This window comes from Loxodonta africana, chromosome 21 (genome assembly GCF_030014295.1).
Source record: "Loxodonta africana isolate mLoxAfr1 chromosome 21, mLoxAfr1.hap2, whole genome shotgun sequence".
Lineage (NCBI taxonomy): Eukaryota > Metazoa > Chordata > Mammalia > Proboscidea > Elephantidae > Loxodonta > Loxodonta africana.
In genome coordinates, this window is record NC_087362.1 from 29581583 (window position 1) to 29595417 (window position 13835).

Below are 13835 nucleotides of genomic sequence, written 5' to 3' on the forward strand. Positions count from 1 at the left end.
TGGCTGATTTGTGTTAGTTGCTAGTTGTTACTTAGGTCTGACTCATAGTGACCTTATATATAAAAACACGTTGCCTGGTCCTGCACCTTTGGCATGTTTGAGTCCGTTGTGGCTGTTGCGTCAGTCCATTTCATGGAGGGTTTCTCTCATGTTCGCTGACGCTTTATTAAACCTGGTATCTTTTCCTAGCAAGTGGTCTTCCCTGATGACATGTCTAAAGTAAGCAAGATGAAGTCTTGCTATTCTGTTTCTAAAGAACGTTCTGGTTGTATTTCTTCTAAGGCTTATTTGTTCAGTCTTCTGGCAGCCTACAGTATATTCATATTCCTTGCCAATTCCATAGGTCAGATCATCAGTTCTTCTACCTTCTGTATTCATTGTCCAACTTCTGCATGCACATGAGGTGACTGAAAAGATCATGGCTTGGGTCATCAAAGTGACATCTTTCTTTTTAATACTTTAAAGAGGTTTCTTGCTGCAGATTTGCCCAGTGCAATACGTCATTTGATTTCTTGACTGCTGCTTCGGTAGGCATTGATTGTGGATCCAAGTAGAATGAAATTCTTGGACGCGTCAGTGTCTTCTCCATTTATCATGTTCTTTATCGGTCCAGTTATCCACCTTTTTCCTGGTCACATCTTCTGGTCAACATGGTGCCTGAGCTGGGTGCTAATTCCACACTGACCTTGGGTTTCTTCCTCAGACTCTGATTTGGGGCTGATGGCAAGAAGCCATTTCCCTCTGAAACACACCTTCCCGCCCCTGCTGTCTGCCAGCTGTGGAGCCGTGGGATGACGGGCAAGAGCTGTGGCCGGAGTCGCTGGGCAAACCCAGCACAGACAAGCTGTCAACCAACAGGAGGTGGAAACTGCACAGTGGGTGGAGTGAGAGTGTAATGTGAGGAACTGTCAGCTCTGAGTTCCTGTGAGGTAGAAGGGGACTTTCTGGTCCTCCGGCTGAAGGCTGACTTGGAGGGATTGTGACCTCTTTGGAGGTGTGGTTCAGCCACAGGACAGCAGAGAAGTCCTGGTTTGACTAAGCTGAAGCTGAGCTGGAGTTGCTGAGGGTACATACAGGAGCTGGTCACACACTGGGTGGAGCGATGTCACAAGGACAGGCCCTGGTTCCCTGGCTGCAGAAGGGTTATACCCAGGTACAAGGTCGCGGGTCAGGGCAGCCACTAGACATCCTCACACTGCATGCAGGAGAGACCCCTCTTCTGTGTGTTGCTCCCGCGCCCTCTGCTGAGAAAGCATGGTATCGCGCTCATTGTCAACCCTGAGATTTACGGCAGAGCCAACATGGACGGAGCTGAGGGGTGTCCAGAAGGCAAGGTTCCAAGCAGTGAAAGCTAACTGTCCTTGGATTGTCCCCCTGAGCATTCCTCTGAACCCGCTTGCTTGCTTTAGGTGTGTTCTAGGACCCTGGAGAGGAAGCCTACATTCACGTTCCTGGTGGCCTGAAAAGGCTGGCTCTGCCGTGACTCGCCCACAGGAGGTGCAGTGCTGGGTGCTGAGTCAGGCCTGGCCACATGCCAGAGCCTGTACCTCACCTCTGCCATGCAAGTGTGGGGGTGCCGAAAATCTGAGCCGTCCACACACCTCCCCTGTGAGTCCCCGTACTGGGAGCTGTCAGCCCCTCAGCCTGGGCAATTGCCATGGTCCATGTGAGCACAGTAGAAATTGCTATCCCATTCTCCCAGAACCAGCCCTCTGTGAAGATGTACAGCATCTGTGGTGGCCCTGCCCAGCCTGCTGGCTCTTGTAGACACTCAGGGCCCAGGACAGGTATAGTTGCCTGGCCAGGGGCCAGGCTGGCTGGCTGTCTCTCCAGCCAGAAACAAGCTACCACCCTGAGTGTGCTCTTCACGTGGATTCACGATCCCTCGCTCTTCAAAGCAGGCAGCCCTCCTCACTTAGCCACTTGCAGGGGAGGTCCATCTGAGGAAGTCTCACCACCTCTGCTCTGTCCTGGCCTCTTGCACTAACACTGAAGCGTGTCCTCAGCTGCTCAATGCTAGACTCATTTCTAAGAGCTTTATCACCAAAAGTATTCGTGAATGAAATCACATGACGTCAACTATACTATTCTGTCTACTTTTTATATATTTAGATTTCCCATCAAAAGAAACTTTAAGCATACATGAAGGCATCTTGTCTGGGATGGTACAGACCTTCACCTAACTTCTCTCAGGGTTTCCAGGATGTCCCCACCCGGCTCCCATATTGCTGCTTAGTCTGTTAACGTTCATCTTGCCCTTCCTGCCTGGACCACTACGGGGGCCCTGATTGCTGTCCCCAAGAGGCACATGGCCCCTCAGAGAAACAATGTGTGCTAGCAGCCACCCTCCTCTCAGCACCTGAGTGTTTCTTTGGAACAAGGAAAAAACTTAAAAGTTTTCCTTAAGTAGCTTTTACCTTGTGAATAAGGCTGTTGTCCCTGGTGTTTGGGGTGTTTATTTGGATGTTAAGGTATGAACACTGAGTATTAGGTGTTTGGTTACACTTGCTCATTTACTGAACTCATGACAGCGCGTGGCTCCTCTGTGGGGATTCCAGGAAGACTCCCCGGACTTGGTGTGTGGTGGTGCGCACAACTACCAAGGGACAAGGGCCACAGGGGGCATGCTTCGTCCTGCAGCACTGCGTGTGACGGTGCCTGAGTTGTTGCCAACAGGGGCTCTTCACAGCATGGGCTTGGAGAGGCACCGTGTGGGCCCACCATGGGCGGGGTGACTGGACCATGTTCCCTAACCTGTCTGTCCTCTTGGCATTTTCCTCTGTAACCCTGAGCTGAAGGGAGCCACAAGTCATGGTATGCAGTGTGCCATGGCTACTCTTCCAACCAGTTGGGTTAGGACATGGAGATGCCCACCCAGGAACATGCTTGCATGTGGTGCCTGATCTGTGGCACTGCCTTGCTCACAGCAGCTCCTAGGGGTCTGGAAGGGGCCTAGCATCAGCCCAAGACACGGAAGGGAGGGGGGGGGGTGGCGGTTGGGTCGCTGTTCACCGTTGCCTGTAGCCTGAGTCAGTCGTGTGACATCCCTTTCTCATGCTCTGGTGTCCTGGTTACCACTACTGCGGTAAGATGCAAGTGTGGTCCTGCTGGAGATGCCACTGCCCTCTCTTGCACCTATGTGCATGTCTCCTTTACTTCTACAGCTACCCTATGCTCTCGGCCTGCCACTTGTCCACAGGGGACACCCAGATGTAGAGGTTGTAAGCCTACCTCCCCCCCGCTCCCCGCCCCAAGGCCCACAGAACAGTAGGGGCCAATGCTGGAAGGAGGCTTGAGAGCCATTCCAGCTTCTGTCCTCTTAGCTGGGAGAAGAACCCAGAGAGGTCGAGCACCTGCCACACGGCAAGTGAGGGGCAGGTCTGTGATTTTTCCCTCTCCTTTTGTTAAATGTTCAGTGATAGTAGTTGCAACAAAAAAAGAATAGACATAAATCAGGAAGTCAAAAGAAAAAGGCATAACTGCAGTCTAAGCATTAGACAACGACTCTTGCAGGGGATGGAGCTGGAGCTGTTGAACCCAGCCACAGCAGTGTTTATGCAGTAGTATGTCTCAGTAAGTCTGGGTCTTTGAGTCTCCGTTTTGCTGCACTTGAGGAATATGAGGCTAATGCAATTGTCCATGATATAGGCTTTGTAGTTCATGGCTTGACGGTCAAGATTAGACCAACTGTCCAGTGTAGAAAGCACATTTTTTGAGGCCAAATAAAGCACAAAAAATTGGTTAACAAAGCAGCATTCACCAGTACCTCTACCACCCTGGGTAACAACTGGGTGAAACAACTTAATGTTGTGGTGTCCAAATTTGAGTTTTAACTGATATTGGCAGTAAATTTTGTTATTTTGAAATATTGCCATTAAAACACTCCTTTATAGAGCAGAATCTTTAGGATTTTGTGGTAGGATGTAGGAGTTACTGGTTTTCCTCTTTTGGCAATATAGTGGACTGTGTATCCTGAAACCCTCCTACTAGAAAAGCCTAGAGATTAGGAATGATAAATGACAAATAAACATACAGGTGTTCTTTAAACAATGAGCTGGGCTTCACAAGCCTTACTGGCAATGCCCTGGGGCCAGCGTGGAGAGGCCAGTCCATCTCTTTGCTGGAGAAGCCTGGCTCTAAGGCCGTGTCAGTGGGGAACACTGGATGAGACCAGGGCCACAAGGCAGGACATGTGGGGCTGGAAGAAAGTGTCCCCCAGCCAAAGCACTTTGTCTTTTCTGGCAGGTGTTGAGGGAGCGTGAGGGGCTGTGAGGGGCCTCTCCAGAGAATTTTACCCCCAGGCCTGCCTTCCATAGGGCTGGCCTTTGGATCTGTACTTTAGGCTACTGGGAAAGCTACGCTAAAGAACTCAAAACACTCCCAGATCCTCTCTGGAGAGAGAGACCCTCAATCTGGCTTCTGGACTCCAAAACAGAACCCCAACACATGAGAGTCCAGTGAAGAGCCACAAAACACAAGGAAATGTGCCCCCCAGAAAGTCTGTAGAGCTGGAACCCCTGGGACTCGCCGATGGGGACGCTGAGGGAGGAGATATACACTGAGTAACATATCATAAAAGAGGGAATGAAAAGACAAGCAAGGAGCAAGAAGATCATGCACGTACTTTTAAAAGGGCCAGTGGGACATCTGTAGAGAGCATGCCAGCCACTGAGAAAGGGACAGTTGGACCATATATGGTTCATCAGACACAGTAGAGAGACATCAGTGACCTGGAGACACAGCTGAAGACATCGCCTAGACTGATGCAAGGAGGGGAGAGCATGGTGGGACTGAGCGTGGGGGGAGGGCTGGCACACACAACTCATCAGCGTCCCCAAAGGAGAGGAGAATTAAAGGGTGAGGAGGGAGAGTTTCCAGGAATTTATGAACAACATGGGCCCTCAAATCCAGGAAGTGCAGTGAATTTTGAGCAGGAGAAAATACATGCCCACCATAAGTCTCTGCCAGAAGTCACAGCACATATGGGGGGCATGAGGGTCTAAAAGTGTCCCAAGAGCCACATCTGAACAGCCTCGGTCTCCGTCAACGTGTGGCAAGTACTCATGGGATGAGGACTTAGAGTTTGCTGCTGTCAGAATACGCTGTAACTCAGAAAGGTGTAGCCGTGGGTTTAAAAGGTTTTTCTCTGATGGATAAAGTCTGAGTTCTGCCTGGAAGTAAAACTAAGGACAGAAGTAAACCATGGACTTAGGCTTCTGAAAACAAATGTCTCTGCTAGCTGCCTCAGCCACCGCCCTGGAAAGAGTGGGAAAGGGAGCGTGTTCCAGAAGGGCCTAGAAGGAGGGAGAGGCAGAGAAAGGTGGGAGGGAATTCCTCAGGGCACCTCCTTTAAGAAAGGGATGGCAGATATGACAGGAGGGGGAGTTGGGGGTTACTCTTAGTGCTGGAGAAGGAGGCCTTGGCCTGCAGAGGTGTTGGCCACAGTCCTGAGCTGTGGTATCCTGCCTGTTGGCCTAGAAGTGCTACAGCTCTTGTTTGCATATAATTGGGATATTTTGAAAACAGTAAGAATGAGGGGTGGCAGAAGAAAAAGGGGAAAGGAGCTTTTCTCTAAAGATCTGGAGGGAAGAACCAGCCTTGCCAGGAGTGCATGCCCAGTTCTGTCCAGCACATTCCCACACTGCTGCCAACTAATTGTCAAAGAGCCGCAGAGGTCTGCAACACCCCAGCTTTAGACCACAGATTGGAGGGGGCTGCCAGGTCCTGTTCAGCAATCCTGGTCTTGCTTCAGGGCCAGGCCTGCAGGGTAGCTTCCTGGCCCTCAAGGGGGGCCCGTTAGGCAGTGGTACCAGACCTTATAGAGGGGCTGCAGAGGCCGCAACCTCAGTGAGTGCAGCTGGGACCTTTCCAGATGCTGGCAGCTGCAGACGCCTTTTGAAGATGGTGTTTAGTAAAATGTTCTCTCTGAGCCCAGGGCAAGCCAAGTGAGAAGTCGGCTGTATCTGGGGATGGACCAAGAGCCACTGCAGCTCTGGTTGCTGTGTCGTTACTGGGAAGAGAGGAGGGAGCCAGGTGCATCTGCACATGACCCTGAGCCAACTGCAGGCAGCTATAAGTCACTGGTGGCTGGGGGAGGAGATTTACTCTAGTCTTTGCGTAAAGCTCAGTAGGAGGTAGAAGCAGAAGGGAGGGTTCAGCCACCAGGGACCTCGAAAAAAGGCTGAGGACAGGCTGTGGCCCTGCATCTCTCCCTGGGCCTAATAAGCCCACTGCAGGAGGAAGGGGCACTGTCCCCAGACTCAGCTGTGGACCCCATAGGGATTACAGGGCTCCAGGCTGTTTTTCCACAGCAGCTGCACCATTTTACACTACCAGCAGCAGTGCACAAGGATCCTAATTTCTCCACATCCTTGGCAACATTTTTGATCATCTTTTTTATTCTAGTCATCCTAGAGTGTGTGAAGTAGTATCTCATCGTGGTTTTGATTTGCAGTACCCTAGTCACTGAGTTGGAGTCGACTCAGTGGCAATGGGTTAGTGACTAATGATGTTGAACGTCTTTTCGTGTGCCAATAGGCCATTTATATATCTTCTTCGGAGAAATGTCTGTTTAAATCCTTTGTTCACTTTAAAATTGGGAAATTTTTTTGTCGTTGTTGAGTTGTAAAAGTTTTCTATATATTTTGGATTCTAAACCCTTATTAGACAGATGATTGCAAATATTTTCTCCCATTCTGTGAACTGTCTTTTCAGTTTCTTGATAGTGTTCCTTTGATGCACCAAATCAAAACCTGTTGCCGCCGAGTCAAGTCCAATTCATGGTAACCCCACGTGTACAAAAGTTTTCAAGTTCCATGAAGTCCAGTCTACCTATTGTTTTGTTGCTCGAGTTTTTGGTGTCATATATGAGAAGCCATTGCCAAGCCCAAGGTCATGAGTATTTACGTCTATGTTGTCTTCTAAGAATTTTATGGTTTTAGTTCCTACATTTATGTGCTTGATCCATTTTGTTATTTGTTGAGTTGTCATGTATGGTATGAGGTAGGAGTCCAGCTTCATTCTTTCGCATGTGGAGATCTAGTTGTCCTAGCACCATTTGTTGAAGAGACTGTTCTTTCCTAATTGAATGGTCTTGGCTAGAGCTGGCGGGTACCATAGAGTGGACCCTCAGTGATGTGGTTTTGCTCAACCAGGAGCTTTTCAATTAAATTCTGCAAAATTCAGCATTGGCACCAGCAGAGGGGTTGATATCCCCCACCCCACCCCCCGCTCACATAGCTATCAAGCAGCGATGCTGTTTCACAACCAGGGCCCACACACCCGTCTGTTTACTGGTGTTTGACTCTCTGTGATGGCATTTCGATATCCTTGACACTTTTTAATCCATGACACATGGACAGTCACACAACTCTTTCGTCATTCCTGTTGTAGAGTCCTCATCTCAAGACAGGTTAAACTAACATATACTCTACAGATAGTCGATGTAACTGATGTCACTGCTGGTACCCAGTGCCGGGTGTTGTGTTTCCACCTCAAATACCAGGTGTGGCCACTGTAGCACCACCAGACACACACACACACCACTCACTGCACGATGCGCCTCAGGGCACGCATGCTCCTCGGCTACAAAAGAGCAGGAACAGGCAGAGAACAGAGGGTGAGTTTTGTCTCGGTGAGGGCTTGTTTGAAACTAACCTTCACAGAACAATTTTCATTTGTTTTTGGAAACCGTTACTGTCAAATACATGTGATGAGATACTGCAGATCTCTCCAGAGTGTCCACGGCTGTGCCTCATGCAGTGTGTGGGCAACACCCACTCTGGGAGGACTGGGGCAGAACATCCACGGCCATGCCTCACACACCGTGGGAGGACTGGGTCCTCTGTTAGGAGTGGAAGTGCTTATTAACCTTGCTTTAACTAGCCCGGAGGTGTCGCCCACAGCAGCATCTAGGGGCTGTGGGTGACTGTGCAGAATTCCCAGGTGCCGATGGTGGGAGTGGTTCAGGTTCTGTATTTTTAATTTAAATTTCAAAGTGAAATTTAAAAGGCAGTTTGGGGTGTTTCCACCTTATCTTGGTGTGCTTTTCAACCGCAGGAAAGCAGAGATGCCTGGGCCCTGCTGAGATGCTGCGCTGCCAGGGGCCTGGGGGCATCTAGCCTGGTGTGACGGCCGCGCATACACCCCAAGAGGCTGAGTGAGCGGGGTGCTGGATCTTGTCGGCGGCCAACCTGTCACCTGTGGAAGGGCAGCTTGTCCCAGGCAGGTCCTGGGAGTGCGCAGAGCACGGTGCAACCACAGTAGCTGGTTTGTGGGCCAGCTGGACTCTGACAACCATTTGTTACTGTTTCTATAACACAGTGCATCTCATAGCTCAACTGACTTCATCCAGAAAAGGGCATGTTATGTTGAGTGGAGCCACAGACCTCCCTCAGAAAGCATGTCATCTAACCTGTTGGTTCTTGTAGCACTTCAGAACTATGACCCAGAGCCTTGGGCTTTAGAAAAATACACTTCAGCCGCTGAGCCTTGGGAGGGAACTGTCACAGATCTGTAGGAATGGTCAGACTTTGGGGTAATAGTGGGCGTTGGTAACCTTACCTGGCACTGGAGGGGGAGGGCCGGGAGGTGCAAGGATGCAGAAGAGACAGTTTCTGCATTCAAGGAGATTAAAATACTGTTTGTAACCCTGACTGACACCTTGGGTGCTCGGCCATGTGACCTGGGTGGAATGGAGGCACAGACAGGACTGAGTCCATCTCTGTTCTTTTGTCAGACCTCTCTGTGCATGGGGCTGTGGGTGGGGGTGCAGGGCTCTGGATCCCTGTTTTCCATCAGCACGTGCCCCAGCCGTAACCAGCATGGGGGTTCATGGAGATCCGGGGTATCTTTTCTCTCCCCACGCCTGCCTCTATTCAGAGGAATGGCCCAGTGTATCAGCGTGCCTCGTCCCCGCTGGGCACTGTGTGCTGTCACGGTTCAGAGCAGCGGAGGGCATGCTCACTGGGAAGCAGCCGGGCTGCACTTTGCATCTCGTTAGTGCTCTGTGTTGATGCTTTTAGATGCCTCCAGTTCAGTCCATGTTGTGGCACTACCAGGCCGGTGCGCCCCTCCAAGCACCATGGCATGAAATGGAGGCTCCTAGAAGCAAGAAGAAAGGTATGGTACCGACGCGTGGGCCTTGATTTATTTATGTACTTTAAAACTATTTTTGTCATTTTATATTTGCACTGTTTGTTGGGGGGAGGAAGGGAGGTGCTGAATGTAATTCTAGACACATTTGTCTAGTTGATTGGAACCTGTTGTCATTGCCAACCCACTGCTGCCCAAGCCTGGCTTCTGTGTGTGGCCAAGGTCTAGCGGCTCAGGAGAGATTCCTGGAGTGGGGTGAATGGTTGGTGGAGACCAAGACTTAGCAGGATGTATTGGCTGGTAACAAAGTAGATTGTCTCACAGTTAATTGCTAAGAGAGGTGGCGACGGGGAGCATGAGTGCTTCTGGCTTGTTGTTTCTCCCTCTCAATGGCCTTTCCTTTTGCTCTGTAAGCTGTCAGGGTGAGTGAAAGGTATTGTTGCTAGTGTTTCCTGAATGAGAGCACATGGCATGAACCCCCTCCCCTCTCTCCTCTCACCTGCCTCACAGAGAAGCAGGGCCCCGAGCGGAAGAGGATCAAGAAGGAGCCCGCTACGCGCAAGGCCGGTCTGCTGTTCGGCATGGGGCTCTCTGGGATCCGCGCTGGTTACCCCCTCTCCGAGCGTCAGCAGGTGGCCCTCCTCATGCAGATGACCGCTGAGGAGTCTGCCAACAGCCCAGGTGAGCTGGGCTATGTGGCCCTGGACAGGGAGAGGGCTGTGCTTGGGCCCAGGCTCAGCACAGCCCACAGGGGACAGTGAGCCTGAGGACAGCCCTAAGAGGCTTCCACATGGCCTCGTGACATGCTGTGCCCAGGTTTATGGTTCTTTCTGTTGCTTCCGACTCCCCTGCCGTGACGCTCTGCCCTGTCCCCCTTGGCCCACAGTAGATACAACACCAAAGCACCCCGCCCAGTCTGCAGTGTGTCAGAAGGGGACGCCTAACTCTGCCTCAAAAACCAAAGATAAAGTGAACAAGAGGAACGAGCGCGGGGAGACACGCCTGCACCGGGCCGCCATCCGGGGTGATGCCCGGCGAATCAAGGAGCTCATCAGTGAAGGTGCAGACGTCAACGTCAAGGACTTCGCAGGTACTGTTGTCTGCCCAGGGGAAACTGAGGCAAGCACGGAGTCCAGGGACAAGGGCAGCCAGCGAGCTTCCTGTTTGGAGTAGTTTCAGAAGTGCTGGGAAGCTGGTCTTCTCATATGCACGGTCTCTTCTGGACACCCTTCAGGGTCCTGGTGCGCAGCAGCTGCGGGGCCAGGGTCAGCGGGTGGGCTGCAGTGCTGGGGTGTGCATCTGGCTGAGGCAACTTACTCCCAGGCTCTGGGTCGGGGAACACTTGGGGCTCAGTGTGGATGTGCTTGTGTGACTGTTCTGAGAAGGAAAAATTCATGTTTCTTGGGAAGTGTTTCAAAATAAGATCATTTTATTTTTCATTATTTTCAAGACAACTGGGACACTTCAAAGTCTTACTCTGTTGTGTTATGTAAAATCCCATTCCATGCAAGAAGGATTCATTTACTTGGCTTCCAGGGGCGTCTTGACTCTGGCATGTTGAAGAGGCGACCACATCATAAGCAGAGGGTGTCAGTCCCATTCCTTCCCATGCCTCATCCTCTTCAAGCAGACCACACACACATCCCTCACATGAGGGGACATCAGCTAGATGCCCCATGTAATTTGAAGCAGAAATGACCTGGTCTTTTTTATTTTTAAGATCCCATGATTGGAGTTCAGTGTAGCCTTTTTGCATGCGTACTTCCAAAGATCCCAAGTGTTGTCTCCAGAGAGGAAGGAAAGTAATACGGGTGAGGCAGTCTGTATGCAGCATCCTTCTAGACACTTCCCTTTGGTTGTCTGACCCACACCTAACTTAGCATCTTTTTGTTTCAAGAGCAATTTTCCTTAAATCAGGATTTTCCAAAGCATGAAACTTTGTTCCTATGGGTGAGGACTGTTTCACACTGACTTGGGCTCTGTCATGGACCACACTATGAGGACGAATGGGCCCCCAGGCAGGCACCCCTGTGAGGAGCCTGTGGCCCCAGCCAGTGAGCCTCTTCCAGTGGGGAGTCTGGTGGCAAGGCCATTCTAGCAGCCAGCTCTGCAGTCTTAGTGAGCGCCGTGTGCACCTGTGTCTGCTGCACGATGGAGGCTATAGCTACATGGTACTGTAGGGTTGTCCCACAGATCTCCTGATGACCAGCAACCTAGATGTTCACCTGGGTGAGCCGAGGTGCCAGAGTCAGGGCTCTGGGCAGGCTTGACTTTCCTTGACTATTAGCATTTCGGTGCAGGTGACACCTGACCAGCACCTGCTCCTTGTCATGTGCAGCTGTGGGAGTGTGCTCTCTGGGCTCAAGCAGCGTGCATCATGAGTGTCTGTTTCCAGGCTGGACAGCTCTGCATGAGGCCTGTAACCGTGGCTACTATGACGTTGCAAAGCAGCTGCTAGCAGCAGGTGCTGAGGTGAACACCAAAGGCCTAGACGATGACACGCCTCTGCACGACGCCGCCAACAACGGGCACTACAAGGTAGGATCCCTGTGGTGGTGCTCTCTCACCATAAAGCCTCTTGTAGCTCCCCATTCTCATGTTTGGTTTTTGCCTCCCCTGCCAAGGAGGAGTCCCTCTGGAGGGTGATGCAGGAAGTGCACGTGATACCCCCAATGCCTATTGTCCTGTTAGACATCAAGGGCAGTATGGCGAGGGCCAGGGACTCCTGACCTTACCTCCAGGCCACTGTGGAGAGGGCCAAGTGTGGTGAGGGCAACAGTGCCAGTTGCTCACCATGTACCCATCTGCTGCCTTTGCGATGAGGTGCACAGCAGTCCCAGTCAGTTGACTGGAGCCTATCAGCACGAGGCCAGCCGGGAAGGAAGTGGGAGGTGGGCTCTGAGTCAAAGGAGACTCAAGACCAGGTGCGACCTATGGGACTTGAAATCCTAGTTCAAACCAACTGTAACAAAATTGGTGAAGTTTGAACATTGCTTGCGTATTTGATACTAAGTAATTACTGTTAATTTTTTAGGTAAGATAATGGCATTGTGGTTTTTTTAAGGGCCCTTTTAGAGATATGTTCTGAAATATTTTCGTGAAATGATATGGTACCTGGGGTTGGGGGGAGTAGTGCACAGGTTTTTTGCTGAAGTAAGACAGAGCTGGGGTGAGTGACGGAGCTGGTCCCCAGAGGAACATGGAAAACAGGGGTCATTATTTAAATCTGTATGCTTTCATATGTTTTTAAACTTTCTATTATGGAAGATGTCAAAGACTGTGGAAACGTGATATAGTCAGCAAAATAACAGACCCCGAAGATATCCACATCCTAATCCTCAGACCTGTGAATATGTGGCTTCACATGGCAAAAAGTACTGTGCAGCCGTGTTGAGTTAAGGACTTTGAGATGGTGAGCCCCCTATATTCACAAGGGTCCTTAAAAGTGGAGGTCTCCCAGCTGGGTCAGAGTGATGAGACGGGAGGAAGAGCCACACACCAAGGACACCTGCGCAGGTCTCTAGAAGCTGGGATGGCCCTCGGCAGACAGCCAGCAGGAGCTGGGGAGCTCAGTCTTATAGTTGGCATCAATCCGAAGGAACGGGAAATGGACCCACCTTGAGGCCTCCAGAAAGGAATGCAGCCCTGCTGACAAAATGATTTTAGGACTTCTGACCTCAAGGTCTGAGAAACAACAAATATGTGTTGTTGAAGCCACTAAGTCTGTGGTCGTCTGTGACAGCAGCCATAGGAAACTGCTACTTGTGGACAGCTCTGCACTGATCACACAGTGCAGCCCGTAATCTCCTGATGAAGAGCCTGTGAGTGAGGAGGGTTTACGTTGATCTTTACTGAGATTACTTTAATGCTCCAATCTCAGACTGGAGTAATGGACTGAGGTGAGGCCGAATTCCCATTTGTACCTGAGGTCACTAAATGAACAGCTGAATAGAGCTGTTAAGATGTCACCTTGAATCTTTGTCCTTCATGACCATCCTTATCTGAGTAAAACCAATGAGGAAGAGGCGATTTTCCTTCCTGTGTAAGCAAAAATGGAAAATATACCTGTGTTGGAGACATGCTGCCTTTGTCTCCTCTGTTCCACACCGCCTCCCCCACCCAAACTGCTAGACCCTGCCATCTCCTCATAGGACTCGGTGCCAGTGGCAAGGTCACATGGCATGCTGCGGCTGCAGGAAAGCCTGTGTGAGATGACCCCTCCCAGTAAGGTGGGCGGCTCCGCTGTGAGGAAGACACAGGCTAAGAACATGTGGGAGGATAAGAGGACTTACAAGAAGCTGGGACTGTTTTTCCTGGAAGGGACCAGGAGGGCCAGAAGCCTGGATATCCCACACACAGATGAGGAGCTGGCTGAACACACCACACAGAGGCTGGCCCCTGGGGACAGCAGGTCCCTCAGTGGGTTGCAGTTTAACACATATAGGATAGAGTAGTTGATGTTTCTCAGAATTTCCTAACAAGGCTATTACCATTCTACAGGTAGTGAAATTGTTGTTACGGTATGGAGGTAATCCTCAGCAAAGCAACAGGAAAGGCGAGACGCCTTTGAAAGTCGCCAACTCCCCGACAATGGTGAACCTCCTGCTGGGCAAGGGCACGTACACCTCCAGCGAAGAAAGCTCCACTGGTGAGGCACTGGGCAGGGGTGGGTGGGTTTGAGGCACAGGTGTATGTGTGACAGTGCAGGCTAGGGAGGTGGGAGCAGGGAGCAGGGAGCAGGG

At 50.9% G+C, this 13835-nt stretch overlaps 1 protein-coding gene across 21 annotated transcripts in view; it reads left to right on the forward strand.

Annotated features, from left to right (window-relative positions):
- The window catches only part of ANKRD11 (ankyrin repeat domain containing 11), a 281034-nt gene that overhangs the window by 244522 nt on the left and 22677 nt on the right, over positions 1 to 13835 (forward strand). For 18 of the 21 annotated variants that reach the window (XM_064273643.1, XM_064273645.1, XM_064273646.1 and 15 more), the window contains 4 exons: positions 9604 to 9774; positions 9980 to 10183; positions 11489 to 11631; positions 13594 to 13741. In XM_064273643.1, the coding sequence (XP_064129713.1) occupies positions 9604 to 9774; positions 9980 to 10183; positions 11489 to 11631; positions 13594 to 13741 (666 nt within the window). Of the gene's footprint in view, positions 1 to 9023; positions 9121 to 9603; positions 9775 to 9979; positions 10184 to 11488; positions 11632 to 13593; positions 13742 to 13835 lie in introns of all 21 variants that reach the window. The other 3 variants (XM_010597795.3, XM_023558051.2, XM_064273648.1) reach the window with 2 other exon arrangements.